This window comes from Agaricus bisporus, assembly GCF_000300575.1.
Source record: "Agaricus bisporus var. bisporus H97 unplaced genomic scaffold AGABI2scaffold_11, whole genome shotgun sequence".
NCBI classification, from domain to species: domain Eukaryota; kingdom Fungi; phylum Basidiomycota; class Agaricomycetes; order Agaricales; family Agaricaceae; genus Agaricus; species Agaricus bisporus.
The window spans coordinates 492,442-511,335 of NW_006267346.1; the positions used below are offsets into that span (position 1 = coordinate 492,442).

General features: G+C 46.6%; 6 protein-coding genes across 6 annotated transcripts in view; 1 reads left to right on the forward strand and 5 right to left on the reverse strand.

Moving 5' to 3' along the window:
- AGABI2DRAFT_187908 (hypothetical protein) overlaps positions 1-3,120 on the reverse strand; it is a gene marked incomplete at both ends in the record, with an annotated part of 3,956 nt that extends 836 nt beyond the window's left edge. Inside the window, 4 exons of the mRNA XM_006455653.1 lie at positions 51-306; positions 375-1,982; positions 2,035-2,453; positions 2,511-3,120. Of these exons, the coding sequence (XP_006455716.1) occupies positions 51-306; positions 375-1,982; positions 2,035-2,453; positions 2,511-3,120 (2,893 nt within the window). The remainder of the gene's footprint in view (positions 1-50; positions 307-374; positions 1,983-2,034; positions 2,454-2,510) is intronic.
- Positions 3,121-3,127: 7 nt separating this feature from the next.
- Positions 3,128-3,558, reverse strand: AGABI2DRAFT_195111 (hypothetical protein). The gene is made up of 2 exons (XM_006455654.1): positions 3,487-3,558; positions 3,128-3,437 (listed from the first exon to the last, which is right to left on the reverse strand). The coding sequence occupies exon 2, from the start codon at positions 3,318-3,320 to the stop codon at positions 3,150-3,152; it is 171 nt and encodes a 56-aa protein (XP_006455717.1). The 5' UTR covers positions 3,321-3,437; positions 3,487-3,558; the 3' UTR covers positions 3,128-3,149.
- A 74-nt stretch (positions 3,559-3,632) lies between these two features.
- Positions 3,633-4,567, forward strand: AGABI2DRAFT_227224 (hypothetical protein). Its single transcript, XM_006455655.1, has 3 exons — positions 3,633-3,752; positions 3,812-4,268; positions 4,319-4,567. The coding sequence occupies exons 1-3, from the start codon at positions 3,660-3,662 to the stop codon at positions 4,483-4,485; spliced, it is 717 nt and encodes a 238-aa protein (XP_006455718.1). The 5' UTR covers positions 3,633-3,659; the 3' UTR covers positions 4,486-4,567.
- Positions 4,568-4,891: 324 nt separating this feature from the next.
- Positions 4,892-6,601, reverse strand: AGABI2DRAFT_121621 (hypothetical protein; the record flags this gene model as incomplete). Its single annotated transcript, XM_006455656.1, has 1 exon — positions 4,892-6,601. The coding sequence occupies one exon, from the start codon at positions 6,599-6,601 to the stop codon at positions 4,892-4,894; it is 1,710 nt and encodes a 569-aa protein (XP_006455719.1).
- A 1,963-nt stretch (positions 6,602-8,564) lies between these two features.
- Positions 8,565-11,185, reverse strand: AGABI2DRAFT_210234 (hypothetical protein; the record flags this gene model as incomplete). The annotated part of the gene is made up of 2 exons (XM_006455657.1): positions 11,134-11,185; positions 8,565-8,964 (listed from the first exon to the last, which is right to left on the reverse strand). Coding segments are annotated over exons 1-2 (417 nt in total), but the record flags the coding sequence as incomplete, so codon positions are not given.
- A 1,833-nt stretch (positions 11,186-13,018) lies between these two features.
- On the reverse strand, positions 13,019-18,862 carry AGABI2DRAFT_227231 (hypothetical protein; the record flags this gene model as incomplete). Its single annotated transcript, XM_006455658.1, has 3 exons — positions 18,815-18,862; positions 18,208-18,763; positions 13,019-13,493 (listed from the first exon to the last, which is right to left on the reverse strand). Coding segments are annotated over exons 2-3 (981 nt in total), but the record flags the coding sequence as incomplete, so codon positions are not given.
- Positions 18,863-18,894: the final 32 nt, after the last annotated feature.

An 18,894-nucleotide genomic window follows, 5' to 3' on the forward strand; every position in this document is an offset into this window, starting at 1 on the left:
ACCAAACGGATCATCCCCCCCCTCCTCCTCTCCCCCATTCCCACTCCCACTATTCCCATTATTATTCCCACTACTACCAGGCCTCCTCCATCCAACAACCTCCTTCCCAAACGCAGCCTCCAAAGCCTCCTCCACAGTCCTCACAAACGCAAACTCCATCTGCCTCTTCACCTCCACAGGCACATCATGTTCCACATCCTTCCTATTCGCATACGGCAATATCACTTTAGTTATACCCGCTCTATGTGCTCCCAACACCTTTTCTTTAATTCCTCCTACAGGAGTCACCCGTCCTCGAAGCGTAATCTTCAAATAAAGTGTGGGTGAGTTGAGAAAGAAATGAAAGAAGGGTAAAAAAAAAACAAAAAACGTACCTCGCCAGTCATAGCCACGTTAACAGGTACACAAGCCCCAGTAAGCAACGAAACTAAAGCACACGTCATCGCCACACCAGCACTCGGCCCATCCTTCTTCTGCGCCCCAGCCGGCAAATGCAAATGCACATCCACACCCCCTTCCCCCCCTCCTCCCCCACCTACCACCTTTCTCGACCCACTCCCCAAAGTCTTCAACGGATCCTGCATCCTCCCATCCACCACCCCCAACTCCCACGCATGTCTCTGCACCCAACTCAACGCCAACTCCCCACTCTCCTTAATCACCTCCCCAAGCGATCCCGTCAATTTCAATCTCCCCGACCCAGGCACCATAATCGTTTCCACCGGCAAAATTCCACCTTCCCCTTGTCCCATAACAACTAACCCATATACGACCCCTCGCTTCTCTTCTCTCTCCTTTTCTTCTGCCGAATCATATCGCGGCAGACCGAGTATATTTTCCAGCTGTGAAAGCTCGACGAGAGGATTATAAACTCCAGTATCTTCCGCCGCCGACGACGGTCTCGACGGAGGCACAAAAAGCGCCTTCCCTTCTCTTTCACACTTTTCCACCCAATCCGCCCATTCCACAGCCTTAAACCTCACCACCCCCCCAATAGCTCTCTCCAAACTCCTCACCCCAGCCTCCCTAGTATATCTCACAGCAATCCCCCTCATAGCACCTTCACTCATATCCAAATGCTCCTCCTTCAATCCATTCACCCTCAACTGTTTCGGAACCAAAAATCGCTTCGCAATACTGATCTTTTCATCATACGTATACCCACTCAATTGTATAATCTCACATCGATCCAATAGCGGCGATGAAATCGTATCAAGCGTATTCGCAGTGCAGATGAATAAAACTTGCGATAAATCGATAGGAACGTTGACGTAATGATCGTTAAAAGTATGATTTTGTTCGGGATCCAGGACTTCTAATAAAGCCGCTCCTGGATCGCCATGAAAGTTGCTCTGACCGATTTTATCAATTTCGTCGAGGACGATAACAGGATCTCGACGTCCGGCTTTACGGAGGGCTTGCACAATCAACCCTGGACCGGAAGCAACATAAGTGCGCCGATGACCACGGATTTCAGCTTCATCTCGAACCCCACCAAGCGCAATACGTTGATACGGTCTATCCAAAGCCCGTGAAATAGATTGTCCCAGAGATGTTTTCCCTGTACCAGGCGGACCGACGAATAAGAGTATGGGACCTTTGGTGGTATTCGAGGGCGGACGAGCGGACGGGGACGGAGTTTGAGTGGTTTGGGGTTGTCGGAATTTAGGAGGAGAAGCGGATTTCGGGTCATATGGAACAATGGAGTTTTCATCCTTTCGAACCGAGTCAGCCGATGAAGCATTCTTGGCAGCTTCTTCGGCGGAGGCCAATGCCTCTGCCTCGCGCGTTTCTCTCTCTGCATTGATTTCCTTTAGCCTTACCACGGCTAAATACTCGATCAACCGCTTTTTAATCTTATCAAGGCCGAAGTGGTCGGCATCAAGTTGATCGCGTGCCTTTTGAAGGAAGGCTTTGTCTTTGATTCCCCCATTTACTTGGACAGGAGTATTTGACCAAGGAACAGAGGTCAGCCAATCAAGCTGTGCAGAGACATGAGGAGGCGAAGGGATGGAGAAAAAGTAGTGTACTCACGTAGCTTCGAATGACACCATTCTCGACGCTTCCCTGAGGTATCCTTTTCAACCTTCTCCATTCCCGCACGCCCATTTTGCGTTCTTCGCTTCCTGGGTCCATGGCTTCGATACGCTTCTTGAGGTCCGCTAAATCGTCCGCCTCATGCTGCTCATCATCATCTAGTTCGCTCGAGGTGCTGCCACTGGAAGCATCAGGTGGGTTATTTATGCCATTTCCGTTACTCCGTTGTAGTGTTGTCAGTTCTCTCTGAATAGCCGCGAGTTGTTGGCGGAGGAAGTACTCTTTTTGCTGTTTGGACAAGGACTCGTCAACGGCAGAAGCGATCTTCTTGGTGACTTCGGAGATGGACGCTTGTTTGAGAAAGATGTCGGCGGCAAGAGAAATCCGAGCAGCTGGGTCCGGGGTGCTGAGTAGAGCTAAGAACCAAAAGTTACGGTGGAATACTTTGGACAAAAGTCAAGTATAGGACAAACCTAATTTGTCAGCATAGTCAGTGTTGATGCTTCCAACGAGCACATCGGCCATCCAGGGGGTCCTGGCATCGGTAATCTCATCCAGCATATTGGCTATCTTGTTGTAACCCTCCTTGCGCGAGGGCTGTACTGCGTCTCGTGATAAACGATCGAGAAGTCTGAAAGCGGCCTGTTTGAACTTGTCGATGGCCTCTTTGCTGGGAACCTTTTCATTAGAAGGGTAATCGACATGGAGGGAGGGTAACGAGTCGGTGATGTGTTGAAGCTTGTCCTTGCCTGACTGGAGATTGAGGTGTACGCGGGTTAGGCCATGAAGAGAGACGAGATAGGGCTGGCGGCGGTTCCGGGCTGGTGGCTTGACGAGACGAAGGACACGAGCGGCAGTCCCCCACTCTGCTAATGGCGGCTGCTGGGGGTAAGATGGAGAATCTGCGTCCGGAAGAGGGTGAGAGGGCTGGGTGAGAGGCACGGCGGCGACGATGGGGAGGGCATCGGAAGAGTCGATGAGCTCGAGGATAGCGTCTGCGATGGGTTTCGAGACGGGGACAGCAAAGTTTGCGGCGGGGAGGAGAACGAGGGGGTGGGCGAGGGCGAGCACTGGCAGCGTCATCACCCATTTCACATGTTCACTCCTCGCTGTTATGTATTCCTCCTCACGTGCTCCTTCATTATGTCAGCCAACCTCGCCCCCAACACCCGCACCCGCCCCTCCTCTGCCGCACCCAGTTCAGCGGCAATCGCCCGTATCTCGGCCTCAGCATCCAACAGCCAGCCCCGCGTCGACACCATCCACAACATTGCCGACGCCATCCCCCGTGCCTGTCCTATCTCCCGACCCAACGGTCCACCGACTTCGGCAAACCCCTCGTCAAACCCCGCTTGGAGCGCAGCTTCTTTTCCTGCAGTCAACCCTTCCCGGTACCCTGCCTAAAAATGATCTTAATGCATTTTGACAAGAATAATTGAGTAAACGAACATTAGTAAAGTTGGTGGATAGTTTTGACCACTCTGTGTCTTGTAGTAGACTTGGGTTGTCGTCCCATGGCGAGTCATCCATTCTCGATAATCGCAAGGAGCAACTTTTTATCTGTTTACCATAACCAAATAATTGTCACGTCACAAGTCACGCTCTCCCTTTCATCAGCCACCATGGGCGCAGACATCGTCTACTCGCAACCTGCAGACACAGGCACCGGAACCAACGTCAACACTCAACTCGTCTATGCCGTCAGCCATCTCAAAGTAAATCCACTTCCACACCCTCCATCCATCACACTTTTAATTATGAAACACACATCCAGTCGACACATAACCCTATGCGATTACAAGACATCGCTATCGTCACAAACACACCTCTAGACACCAATCACCTTCTTCTCGAAAAATTCAAAGCCCATGATAAAGTCCAATATGACCCTAAAACCGATTTATATTCTTACAAACATGAATTCAATTTCCGTTCCAAAGCTGCTCTCCTCGTCGAAATTCAACGTCAAACTCGTAAAGGCTCAGGAATTTCTGCACGTGCTCTGAAAGATTCTTGGAAAGAAGCACCTCAAGCTATTGAGGAACTCGAAAAGGAAGGAGAAGTGCTTGTGACGCGGACAGTGAAAGATGGTCAACTTCGAATGGTGTTTTATAATGAACTCAAACCGGAAGAGGAGGGAGCTGGTAAATTGGTGGAAGAGGAGTTTAGAAAGTTGTGGCATGATTTGAAAGTTCCTAATGATGTGGATTTATTGAAACAATTGGCTAACGGTGCGAGCTTTCTCTTTCACTTGATCTAAAACTCATGACACATCGAACAGAGGGTCTACAAGTAACCAACGCAGAATCCTCCCTCCCCAAAGCACCTACAACAAAAAAGAAAGGCAAAAGAGGCGGTGCTCCCCGACAACGTCAAGTCCGCATCACCAACACTCATCTCAAAGGCGAAATCGACTTGTCAAAAGATTATCCTGCACCCGGAAAGTAGACACAAACACATTTGTATATATTAATTTTTTTTTTTAGATATCCGCATAATTTTGTAATATACGCAGCACAATATTATTTCCACCAATCCGCGACCGAAGTGGACGTGCTTTGAAGATCGCAGCATTGAGCGTTTGTCCCCTCCTATATCGAGAGCGTTACGAAACAGAGCCAGCTTCATTCTTACCTCTTTCCACTGATACTTATACTGTAGGGCGACGAGTAGATAGTCAGTTCCTTTCAATCTTATTTCTGTTCGTGTTCAGTTCCGCGCGCTCGTTCTTAGTATGGTCGTCCTTAGTTGGCGACTTTCAAGTGGACATACTTTGAAGATCGCAGCAATGAGCGTCACGGTTTGTCCCCTCCTATATTGATCATTACTTAGACACACATTTTGTATATTTATTTCAGATACCCGCAAAATATATACAGGGAGGCTCGGAGGGTGAAGAGGTTTCCCCAACTGTAGCCAAAGACTTATCTCCGAGTTTCACCACTAACCCCAATTCGTCAACCCACCCATCATCAATCTCCTCCATCATTTCATAATCCTCTACACTCGTCATGAACGACACACTGAAACGGCGGAGACGTGTAACATTGTACTTGTCATAATCCACCAACCGCGAACGAAGATATTCAAACAAGACGTGTTTTGAAAGACAAGCACGAGCGACGTTTAGGATTTCGAGGTTGGGACAAAGGCAAGGACTTGATAAAGGATAACTGAGATTAAAGTCGCCTACATTGTCCGCTTCGGATAAACATGATTGACAATGACTCCTATGCTCAGATGGAATAAATCCCAAAAGCAAACAGTCTCCGAAAGGCGAAGGCGAATAACATAGAACAGAGGTATGTATGAGTGATAACCTCTTCAAATCAGGAAGAAAGGAGAGAAGTTCCATCAATAATTCCACCGGGGCGCTATCAGTCTCGAATTCCAATTCTTCGAGTGGTTGGTTAAGCCTTTCGAAGAACGATCGAAAGACGTTTGATGTTACTGAAAAGTCTGGATACGGATAAACTCGCCCCTTGTAGGTGTGGAAGTATGCAAAATGTCGTAAAGCAGGTGTGGAGAGGGTATTGATTGGGATCAACGAGTTATAGCCACTACCCCCAGTTATCTTCAGTGTTCGAAGTTTCGACAAAACGACATTAGGTCCACTATCATCGAAGAATTGTGAATTCGAGTATGGAAGGTCTGAGATATCCAGGTGCAAAGCGCACATTTCCAAATTCGAACAAAGCGATAAAAGTTTGAAGACTTCGTGTCGATCAGAATACATGAGATCGAGACCTGTAAGCAGGTTCCATCGAACAGGAAGGTCAAACAATCGCTTAGAAAGATTGTTTATAGATAAAACACGCAGTGAAGGAGCAGCTAAAATGCCATCCTTTTTCCAAAGCGCAACATCCAGAGTCCCAACTTCTCCCAAAGTGCCCTGGTCAGTGTGAAAACCTTCGAGTATAGGGTATCGATCCACGTCAAGTTGCATAAGGAAATCCTTTATATCACAGAGTGGAACGTGAAGGTGAATAGTTTTCCAGCGTCGAGCATGTTTTGTGATGAGCTCGAAATACGGCCGGAACTGACCCTCAGATACTTCCATCTGCTCAAAATCAGAGATTGAGATGGAAAGTGGGAGTATGCCCGAGCGAGTGATCCATGCCTCAGAAGCTTCGAACATCGCTTGGGCTTGAGGATAAGTGAGGGGCGGAACGGCAATATGAAGTGAGCACCATAGCTTTGGTGTAGAATAAGCAATCCGGCGCCATTGACTGCAGACTCGACCAAGGAGAAGTGGTGCTTCTTTGGCGCTGAGCACGGAGTTATGAGCAACCGGAAGACATAACCAGAAAATCACTTGTAGGATTTCTGGAACGAGTCGACGAATGGGAGAGAGGAATCCTTCATGAACCTCGATGAAGTGTTTAGTTTCCTGTTCCCTCCGACCGAGAACGACAAGCCTGTTTTGCAGACGAGCAATCTCCATCTCTACAGCGTCAAGCTTCTTCAACGTCCGGCCCATAGTTCTTCTAACTTCATCCTCGGCTTCCTTTGTAAGGGCAGCGTTTGTACGGAATTCCTGATAGACAGAAGATCGGCTGGACATATTGGATAGTAGTAAAATGTAAGAGAGTAGTGGGCGCACTGTAGCTGACACGCATTACTGATTGCTGTCGTTGCAGCGTTTGTAAATGATGTGATCTATTTATAAATTATACGCAAATAGTACTCCGACTGAGTCAACGATCCTCCCCATGCATATTCTAAACTATTTTATCTGAAGACCAGGGAAAGCTACCATCGAGGAACGCAAAAAAAAAAACGGCAAAGTCCTCGCTGACACGCATACAGTCAAAGAAGGTCGACTTCGCGTGGATGAATTGAAACCGCAAAAGGAGTCCGAGCCTGGGTGCTGGTGAATACTAAATTGGTGGAAGAGGAGTTTAGGAAGTTTTGGCACGATTTGAAAGTCCCGAATAATGTGAATTAGTACGTTTGTCCCCTTCCTGTTATTGATAAAAAAAGAAAGGCAAAAGAGGCAGTGCTCCCAGACAGCATCAAGTCCGCATCACCAATACTCATCTCAAAGGCAAAAAATCAACTTGTTGAAAGACTATCCTGCACCTGGAAAGTATACTAACCAAAGTCACGTATCACATTCCTTTGTATATTTATTTAGATATCCGGACAAATATGTAATATACGCATCTTCGAGCATTTATCAGAGTATATACAAAATCAATCGAAGCTCATATTCCAAGTATCTGTTGAAGACCACGATGGGAAATATTCTCCAAAGGATGACGGAGGGGGTTCCTTCGGTGCAGTCAAGTGATCACTAGGTTCAAATTTCACCAATAACCCCGCCTCTTTGCATAACCCATCAATCTTGGCAATCTCCTCCGCAGTCACGGTTTCGTCCTCTGGCTTCAAATTAAACGATACGTTGAAGCGACGAAGAGGCGCAACATTATACTTTTCGTAGTCCACCAACCGTGACCGAAGATATTCGAGTAGGACATGCTTTGAGATTGATACATTATCGATGTTGAGGACTTTGAGGTTGGGACAAAGGCAAGTACTAGATGAAGGAGAATTTGATTCATGATCATCTATTTGTTGCGCATCGGATGAGCATGAATGGTGGTGACTTTTATGCTCAGACGGAATAAATCCCAGGAGCATGCAGTCGCCACAAGGTGAACCGTAAAACGTAGAGGGATATAATAATGATAACCTCTTCAAGCTAGGAACAAGGGAGAGAAGTTCCGTCAAAAATGTCGTCATTGAGCTACTAACATTGAGTTGTAGTTCTTCGAGTGGTTGATTGAGCCTTTGGAAAAATAAACGAAAGACTTTTATAGACAATAAAAGGTCAGTTGGCGACAAATCCTGCCCTTCAAAAGTGCGGTATACAAAACATCGTAAAGCGGGTGTAGCAAGATTGTCGAGTAGGATCCATGAGGTGTCGTCCTGACGTAACTCCCCAACAATCTCCAGTGTTTGGAGTTTAGACAGAACAATGTTGGGTCTGCTCTTGTTGGATGATTGTGAATTCGAAAATGAATGATGTGATCTGCCAACGTCGTACAAGGTGCACGTTTCCAAATTCAAACAAAGTGTTAACAACTCGAAGCATTCTTGTAGGTTGGCATACGACAAATTAAGGCCTGTGAGCAAGCTCCACTGGACAGGGAGGTCAAGCGTTCCCAAAGAAATTCTGCTTATGGATAGAACACGGAGTAAGGGAGCAGATAGGATGCCGTCCTTCCTCGAAAGCAGGTGATCTACCATGGCCAGATTCCCAAAATAGCCCCGGTCAACGTGAAAACCCTCGAGCAGGGGGAAGCGATCCCCATCGATTTCCGCAAGGAAATCTAACTTATCACCGAAGGGGACTTGAAAATAAATACTCCTCCACCGTCTAGTGTGCAATGTAATGAGTTCAAAATACGGCCGGAATTGGTCCTTGGATACTTCCAACTGTTTAGCATCAGAGATTGAGATTGAAAGTGGGAGTATGCCTGAGCGAGCAATCCACGCCTCATAAGCTTCGAATATTGCTTGGGCTCGAGAATAAGTGAGCGGCGGAATGGCAATATGAAGCGAGCACCATAGTTTTGGTGTGGAATATGCAATCCGGCGCCATTGACTGCAGACTCGACCGAGTACAAGCGGTGCTTCTTTGGCGCTGAGCACGGAATTATGAGCAACTGGAAGACATTGCCAAAAGATCTCTTGTAGGATTTCTGGAAGGAGTTGACGGATGGGAGAGAGAAGTCTCTGATGAGCCTCAATGAAGCTTTTAGTGTCCTGTTTCCTCTGACCGAGAACAACAAGCCTGTCTTGCAGACCAGCAATCTCCATCTCTACAGCACCGAGCTTCTTCAACGTCCGGCCCATGGCTCTTCTAACTTCAGTCTCGGCTTCCTTTGTAAGGGCAGCATTTGTACGGAGTTTCGTATGGTCAGAAGATCGGCTGGACATGTTGAATAGTGGTGAGGTGTAAAAGAGCAGTGAGCGCAGCCGACACGTATTATTGATTGCGCTGGTAAATGATGTGATCTATTTATAGATTATATGCAAATACTCCGACCGAGTCGATGACCCCCCAGTGCGTATTTTACAATCCCGGAATACTGCGGGAACATCTTTATCTGTATGAATACGCAGCGGACATTTCTCTAGGCATTGAACACCGGCACTCGTCCAGTAAACCGGGTTCTTCAGCTAATCTATCTCACACAAAAAAACTACGGAGAGCAGAAAATGAGAGTCAAACAAGATAAAACAAGTTCGTATCGCTAATATGCACCGCAAAGACTAAACCGATTTACCAAAAGACCATAGAAAGCTATGGTTCCCTAGCCCCCCCGACTGACACACGCTGCGGGCCTGCGGCCTAACAACCGAGAATGAGATACGCCGCCTGCTATCGATATATAAATCAATCAAACTCCAAATACCTCCCGAATACCGTTGAAGGGAGAAATCTGCGCTGAGGTGGTGAAAAAGATCCTCTAGGTCTAGGCGAAGGTATATGTCTGAGTTTCACCATAATCCCGATTCTTTAACCAAATTATCAATCTCCTCCATCATATCATGGTCCTTCACGCTCGTTTTGATGGTGAAACGGCGGAGACGTGCAACATTACACGTGGCATAGTCCACCAAGCGCGACCGAAGACATTCAAGTAGGATGTGCTTCGAGAACGAAGCATTCTCGATGTTGAGGACTTCGAGGTTAGGACAAAGGCAAGTACTAGATGAAGGCGAAAATGGTTCATAATCATCTACTTGGTTCTCTTCAAATGAACATGACTGGTGATGACTTATATGCGCAGACGGAATAAATCCCAAAAGCAAGCCATCGTTGCATGGTAAATGGGAAGATGTAGAGGGATATGATAATGATAACCTCTTCAAACCGGGAAAAAGGGAGAAAAGTTCTATCAAATATGTCGTCGTCGATCCGTTAACATGAATTTCTAGTTCTTCGAGTGGTTGATTGAGCCTTTGGGAAAATGAACGAAAGACTTTTGACGATAATAAAATGTCTGTGGATGCTAAACTTCGCCGGCCATAAAGGTGATACGCAAGATGTCGTAAAGCGGGTGTGGCAAGATTGTCGAGTAGAATCAACGAGGTATGGCTTTGATGTACTTGCCCAGAAATCTCCAATGTTCGAAGTTTGGTTAAAATGATATTGGGTATGCTGCCGGGGGATTGTAAATTCGCAAATGGATGGCGTGAGGTGTTGAAGTCTAAAGCGCACGTTTCCAAATTTAAACAAAGTGTCAATAGCTCGAAGACTTCGTGTGACTTGGAATATTTTAAACCAATTTTCAGGCCTGTAAGCAAGCTCCACTGGACAGGGAGGTCTAGAAATTGCACATAAACTTTGTTTATGGATAGAACACGGAGTAGGGGAGCAGATAGGATGCCATCCTTCCTCGACAGTGGATGATCCACCGCACCCAAAAAGGTCCGATCAAAGTGAAGACCCTCGAGCAGGGAAAAACGGTCCCCATCGGTTTCCACGAGGAAATCTATCATATCACAGAAGGGGACCTGAAGGTGAATATTCCTCCACCGTCGAGCGTGTTTTGTAATGAGGTCAAAATACGGCCGGAATTGGTCCCTGGATACTTCCATCTGTTTAGCATCAGAAATTGAGATGGAAAGTGGGAGTATGCCGGAGCGAGTGATCCATGCCTCAGAAGCTTCGAATATCGCTGTGGTGCAAGGATGAGTGACAGGTGGAACGCTGATATGAAGTGAGCACCATAGTTTTGGTGTGGAATAAGCAATCTGGCGCCATCGATGGCAGACTTGACCCAATAAGAGTGGTGCTTCTTCGGCGGTGAGCACAGAGTTATGAGCAACCGGAAGACATAACCAGAAAATCTCTTGTAGGATTTCTGGAACGAGTCGACGAATGGGAGAGAGGAATCCTTCATGAACCTCGATGAAGCGTTTAGTTTCCTGTTCCCTCCGACCGAGAACGACAAGCCTGTCTTGCAGACGAGCAATCTCCATCTCTACATCGTCGAGCTTCTTCAACGTCCGACCCATGGCTCTCCTAACTTCGGCCTCGGCTTCCTTTGTAAGGCCAGCATTCGTATGGAGTTTCTGGACGGAAGATCGGCTGGACATGTTGAATAGAGGTGAAGTGTAAGAGAGCAGTGGGCGCAGCTGACACGCATTACTGATTGCTGTCGTTGCAGTGCTGGTAAATGATGTGATCTATGACCTATTTATAAATTCCTATGTAAATACTCCGACAGAGTCAACACCCCACGAGCCTCGGTGTCGCAAGTCACGTCGTCACCATCTCTCTCGTTCAACTCAAGACTTCACGCTGTCGCTCAACGCTTCGCGCCGATTTCTTTTGTTCCCAACAAGCTCACCCAAAGATGGAGGGATGACAGTGAATCGCAAACGGCTATGATTCAAGTCCACCATACATATATACAAACCCCTTCTCCCGTCTGCTCCAGCATCCTCCTCACACTCTTGCATACATATTGTCGCATATGTTATCTGGCATGTTTTAGATGCCTTCGCAGCTCACTGGCATATATTTGCATACTTTATGCATACAAGCGTACAACCTCACGGTCATAACCACCTGCACACGCCCACCCTGTCCCACCAAGCTGGTTTCATCGAGGGGTGAACCACGTTGCTGCCCACATTCACTCATGACCCAACAATCGCGCTTGAAAGCGAAGCCGAAGAAGCTCGACGCGTCGTAAGGTCGACTAGGAACATGGGTGTTCGTGGCTTCTCTCGACTCCCTGAGAGGCATGCTGCCAGGACTATCGCCCAGTTCTCTTACTTGCGTAAATACCTAGCCGTAATATAAGGTTAACAACTCAGTAAGAAAGAAAATTGCGAAGCATTGTTCACAGATCAAGTTTTTCATGATCAAACATCTGTACATCACTCCGAAAAAATCAAACCTTGTGCGTGTTTCTCACCATGAATCTAGGAGAGCAAAGCACAAGTCCATTAAATAGACGCAAGAGTTTTAATATCAACTTTGGAGGCGTTTGGAGGCGACAGGACCGGGCCGCTCCGAATCTACTCCAGGAAACGAATCGATGTAAAAGTAACTATATATCTTTGTAAGAATCGAAGTAACCCATAGTCTAGGCGTCGACGCACCGGGCACTTGGCCAGCAACGCCGCCTGTTCAGCAAGAGATGCCACTGCTATCAATATCAAAGAAATTAATCAAACTCCGAATATCTTCCGAATACCGTCGCTGGGAGAATATTTGTTCGAAGGTCGCAAAAGGCTTTCTTTACGCGTAGCCAAAGCATTATGTCCAAATTCCACCACTAACCCCGATTCTTCAGCCAACCTATCGACCTCCTCCATCATACTATCAAGGTCCTTTACTCTCCATTTGAACGATATGTTGAAACAGCGAAGACGCGCAACGTTATACTTCTCATAGTCCACCAAACGCGAGCGAAGATATTCAAGTAGGACGTGCTTTGAAAGAGAAGCATGATCGACATTCAGGACTTCGAGGTTGGGACAAAGGCAAGTACTAGATGAAGGAAAATCTGGTTCATAACCATATACTTGGTCCGCTTCAGATGAGCACGACTGGTAGAAACTTATATGCTCAGACGGAATAAATCCCGAGAGCAAGCGGTCGTTGAGGGGTGAACGGTCAAATTTAGAGGGATACAAACATGATAACCTCTTCAAGCCGGGAAGGAGGGATAAAAATTCCATTAAGTATCTCGTCGTGAAGCTTTTAGCATTGAGTTCCAATTCTTCGAGTGGTTGATTTAGTATTTGAAAGAATGAACGAAAGACTTTCAACGATGGTGAAGGGGTTGTGGACGGTAAAGCTTGCTCCTCCGAGTCGAGAAAGCGGGAGCATGCGAAATGTCGTAAAGCGGGTGCGGCGAGGTTATTGAGTAGGTTCAACGAGACATGGCCGCGCCCAGGCAACATCCTTAGTGTTCTAAGTTTCGATAAACTGATGTTGGGTCTGTTATTGGGGGATTGTAAATTTAAGAATGGGTTGGGTGAGGTGTCTGGTCGAAAAGTGCACGTTTCCAGATTCGAACAAAGTGTTAAAACCTCGAAGACTTCGTGTAGATTGGAATGCATTAAATCAAGCCCTTTAAGTAGGCTCCACTGGACAGGGAGGTCAAGCAGTCGCGAAATTTTGTTTATGGATAGAACACGAAGTGAAGGAGCAGATAGGATGCCATCCTTCCTTGACAGCGGGTGATTCAACATGCCTACCTTCCCCAAAATGCCCCGATCAACGTGAAATCCCTCGAGCAGGGGAAAATTATCTGCATCAAGTTCCATAAGGAAATTTCTCATATCAGCGAACGGAATCTGAACGCGAATGCTCCTCCACCGTCGAGCGTGTTTTATAATGAGCTCGAAATACGGCCGGAATTGATCCATGGACATTTGCATCCATTTAGCATTGGATATTGAAATGGAAAGTGGGAGTATGCCTGAGCGAGCAATCCATGCCTCAGAAGCTTCGAACATCGCTCGGGCTTGAGGATAAGTGAGGGGTGGAACAGTGATGTGAAGTGAACACCATAGCTTTGGTGTGGAATAAGCAATCCGGCGCCATTGACTGCAGACTCGACCAAGTAGAAGTGGAGCTCCATCGGCGCTGAGCACGGAATTATGAGCAACCGGAAGGCATAGCCAGAAAATCTCTTGTAGGATTTCTGGAACGAGTCGACGGATGGGAGAGAGGAATCCTTCATGAACCTCGATGAAGCTCTTAGTAACCCGTTTCCTCTGACCGAGAACAATGAGCCTGTCTTGCAGACCAGCAATCTCCATTTCTACAGCTTCGAGCTTCTTCAACGTCCGGTCCATCACTCTTCTTACTTCGGCTTCATTTGTAAGGCCCGCAGTTGTATGGAGTTTTTGATAGATGGAAGATCGACCGGACATGTTGGGTAGTGACAAAGTGTAAGAGAGCAGTGCAGTGTGAGTAGCTGGCACGCTGTGCTGATCACTGTCGTTGTAACCCTGACTAGGACTGATCATGAGGCAGTTGAATGATGTGGTCTATTTATAAGTCACTTCCCATTGAAATACTCCCCTGTCGTATCCGTATCTTCACCTCATAATAGTTTTTTATGGATATCGAAAGAACTGCAAGTGTTTTGGGAGGAGGAAGCGATGGCCATCAATGAGTCTGAAACGCAAATAAACCCGCCCATGGCTACATTGCGACTGGTGCCCCAAGGGCTAGGATTTGCCAAAGAATATCCTTCACCTAGAAAGTCATGACGATTTACTAGAATCCACAAAGCACTTATTTATCCATATATTCGTACAACATGTAATATACATTCTCGGGCGTTTCCAACCATCTCACGTGAATTGCAAAGGGTAAAGCATGGCTGCGTGAGTATTTCGGAATCAGCGAATCTGTGCCACTTTCAATTGGTTATTCTGCGACTGCAACCCTCAACTCCAAAATCAAGTCAATCAAAATGTGAAGCCTGTCAATGGGGGAGGAGTATCCGGATCTGCTAAAAAATGCAAGGGCGGACTGTCTGGACATCGGTTCAGTAACATGTCCGGTAACTCCGACTCTTCAGCCAACCAACCAATCTCCTCCGTCATATCCTGGTCCTTAAGTTTCGATTTGAACGATATACTGAAACGACGAAGACGTGTAACATTATGCTTGTCATAGTCCACCAAACGTGAACGCAGACAATCGAGTAAAACATGCTTCGAGAGTATCGCGTTACCGATGCTGAGGACCTCGAGGTTGGGGCAAAGGCAAGTAGCTGGAGGAAACTTAGTGGACGGGATGAATCTCAAAAGCAAACGGTCGTTGAACGATGATCGTGAAGCATCAAATGCAGGTCTCAACGATAACCTCTTCAAATCAGGAAAGAGTGACAAGAATTCCGTCAAGTATCTCGTTGTGAGGCCATCATTAGCGAGATCCAATTCTTCAAGGGGTTTGTTTAGCTTTTGGAAGAATGAACGAAAGACTTTCACAGATGATGAAAAGTCTGTAGGAGATGAACGTGGCCCATTAAGGTGTTCGTATGCAAAATGTCGTAACGCGGGTGTAGAGAGGTCGTTGAGAAGGGTTAATGAGTCATAGTTCAGGCTGAATCCCCCGGTAATCTTCAGCGTTCGTAGTGTAGATAAAAGTATCTCGGGCCTGCTATTGGATGTTTTGTAATCAGTCGTTGAAGAAAACGGATTCATTGGGATTCCGACATGCACAACGCAAGATTCCAGATATCTACAAAGTGTTAAAACTTTGTAGATATCTGGTAGATGAAAATGGATTAGATCAAGACCTGTAAGCAGGCTCCACTGGACGGGGAGGTCAAGTAGTCGCATAGAAAAATCAGTCACAGATAAAACGCGGAGTAGAGGAGCGCATAGGATGCCATCACTTCTTGATAGCGATTGATCTAATATGCTGTGGTCCCCGAAAACGCCCACGTCAATGTGGAATGATTCAAGCAAGGGGATGTCATCCGCAGAAATCTCCATGAGGAACTTCATTGAATCCCCAGTGGTCTCCGCGAGGGAATTCATCATTCGATCACAGAATGCAACATGAAGGTGAAGATATTTCCACCGTCGAGCGTGCTTGAAAATGAGATCGAAATACGGTCGAAATATATCCGTGGACACAACCGACCCTTGGGCATGACACATCGAGATGGAAAGAGGAAGCATGCCTGAGCGAGCAACCCATGCGTCAAAGGCATCAAATCTCGCTCTCGCCCTCGGATAAATGAGGGGAACAATAGCAATATGGAGTGAGGTCCACAATTTCGGCGTGGAGTAAGCAATCTGGCGCCATTGACTACAAACTCGACCAAGTACGAGCGGGGCTTCTCTGAAGCTGAGCACCGAATTATGGGCAGTCGGAAGACATCGCCAGAAAATCTCTTGTAGGATCTCTGGGGCAAGCCGACGGATGGGAGCGATGAGTGCTTGATAAACCTCGATGAGTCTTTCGGTAGTCTGTTTCCTCTGACGGAAAAAGATGAGTCTATCTTGCAGATAAGCGGCCTCGATTTCTATCACTTTGAGCTTCTTCAAAGTCTCATCCATTGCTTTTCTAACTTCAACTTCAACCGCCACTTCCTTTGTAGGGCCGACATTTATACGGATTTTTTGATGGACAGAAGATTGATTGGACATGATGGATGTTGATAAGGGCGAGAGAGCAGTAGGCGCGTGCTACTGCATCCTGCTGATGCGCAAACTATAAGAGCATTGCTGTGGTCATGAACGCACACCTTACACGTGTCTCGTGGTAAACGATACAATCTATTTATATATTCGATACCAGTGTAACTTATATTAGGAGTTGTCTCCTCCTCATGGTAGAGCCGGGAGCGAAAGGTGGCAAGTATCTCGTCCTTGGTGACCAACTTGTAATTGTAATAAAGGTTGAAAGAAAGTCATTAAGTGTTGAATCGAATTTGGATGCGGCAGGGTAGATTTGACACCATCAACAGCAGAGCAGTGTTTTATACGAGGTCCTTCGAAAGGTCGAGAAGAAAGTGCCTTCAGAACCGGAGAATGACATCTGATACGAAGAATCTTACCAGTACTCTCTATTTGATTGATTAGAATACCATGTTCTGGACGCAAGCACTGAACCCAATGCACGGTCATAAGTATTTTACGGCACGCTATATAATGATTGTGGTTCCTCTGTCGAATTACGCTACCATACGAAAGAGAACAATCAGTTTCGAGATTATGTCACCGACATTTTGTACTCTTTGTAGTCTTTACAAAAGTTGTGGGAACTACTGTCACCCTTTTCGTCTTTGAATACTCATGTTTCTGTGTAAAGCTAAAACATGAGCAAAGGTGGGGGAGCTACAACAGGATACCCTATACCATCGTATGGTGTAGATACGACAGGTGCTGCTAGAGGTAGCAGATGAAATTCTGAGGGTTTATGCCGTACATCCACACGCAAACCAGTCTCCTTCTCTAGTATGTCAATTTGGTTTACAAACTCCATACGGGAATCTCCATTGGAATTTGGATGAGTCGAACTAAAAGTGATACTAACTCGACGAAGATGCGAAACTTTATTTTTCTGACTGTCCACAGTTCTAGAACGTAGAAACTCAAGAAGCGTGGTGTCCGAGAATAGAGCGTAGGAACAATGGAGAACTTCGAGCCTGGGACAAAAATAGGGGCGGCTCGAAAAGTTTTCGTTATTCTCATCGTTGTCATCGAAGTTGGCATCGAGAAATATTGGACTGTCGCCTCTTTCTATTCGACCAGGAATCAATTCTGTCAAGAAGAAATCGTCCATTGGACCATCCAAGAAAGACGTTGGGGTCCCAAACACAGAATCTGCCCTATACGTCGCATATCCTTTGAGTGATAGTCTCTTCAATCCAGGAACAAGCGGCAAGATATCCAGTATAAAGGAAGTATGAAATGGATTTGTCGAAATGCTCAACTCCTCGAGAGGGTGGATCAAGCGCTGGAGAAAGGAGCGAACAGCATCCACCAGTAAGTGTTCCGAATCACGGACTCCAGGAGAATCTGGATACACATGACATGTTCTTTCATACGAGAGGTGGCGAAGTGAGGGTGCGGATAGAGAAGAAAATATTTGGCGACATGCTTCATCGATTTCTGATCTATTGATAACGCTCAAAGACCTCAGTTTTATTAAGGTAATTTCGGACATATCGTATGACGATGGTGAGCCCATAAGTGTGAGGTGACGAGGTCCGGGAACTGCAGCAATGGAGCAGAATTCAAGATTAGGACAGAGCCTCAGGGCTCGGGTGATGTCTCCAAGGAATAAACTGTGGCCTCCCAAGTTAAGACCCGTGAGGAAATTCCACGGCAAATCTAGAAGGAGCATGAATAGGGTGTATTTGGGTAGCGAGAGGACACGAAGGAGAGGTCCTTGGAATATATTATCGCCCTTTAGTGGAGTAGGGAAATCGCCAGGAGAGGGAGGTGTGAGATCCCTTTCATAATCGCCATCAACATGAAGACTCTCCAACAAAGGAAACTGGTACGAAGAGAACTGGGAGAAAAAATGTGATCGATCAATGTGGCGCAGGTTGAAATGAATATTTCTCCAACGATGAGCATGAGAAATGACAACGTCTAGATATGGTTGGATGTCGCTGTTAACCGGTTCTTCGGACATCAATGAGACTGTATATCTACCACAGTACATCGATATGGATAGCGGGAGGATTCCTGATCGAGAAAGCCAGGACGAGATGGCTTCTATCCTCGCAATTTCCCGGCAGCTGGCAGAGCGACGGGTTGAATCGATCGGATAAGCGATAATATGAATCGATGTCCAAAGCCTTGGCGTCGAATAAGCAATCCGTCGCCACTGACTACAGACTCGCCCAAGGAGAAGCGGCGCTTCTTTGGCGTCCAAAACTGCATTATGAGCGACAGGAAGACAATAAAAGAATATTTCTTGGAGTATTTCAGGGAGGAGTTTTCGTGCGGGAGAAAGTAGTCTGGTATGACCGTCCATAAATGCTTCCAAATCTCTGGTTTCTATTTCGAGTGTTTTGCGTTTGTTCTGGAGGCGAGCGATTTCATCCTCGAGAGCTCGCACCTTGCCAAACACAATTTCAAAGGCTTTTTTAGCTTCCGCGGTTTCTTGAACGGAAGGCGGCTCATTGTTACGGAACCTACTCCTAAGAGAGGTTGAGGACATGTTCGGACGTATGATTGACTGAGGGCGCCAATAGGACAGGTACCTGGTCTACTTCGCATTAGAAGTACAGCATATAAGAAATAATGCGGTGATGGGCACCTTTGAATGTTAAGTCAAACAGACAGGTCCCGGGGAGTAAATTGTCAGTGATAGAATGGAAAGCGATGGAAGAGGCATGG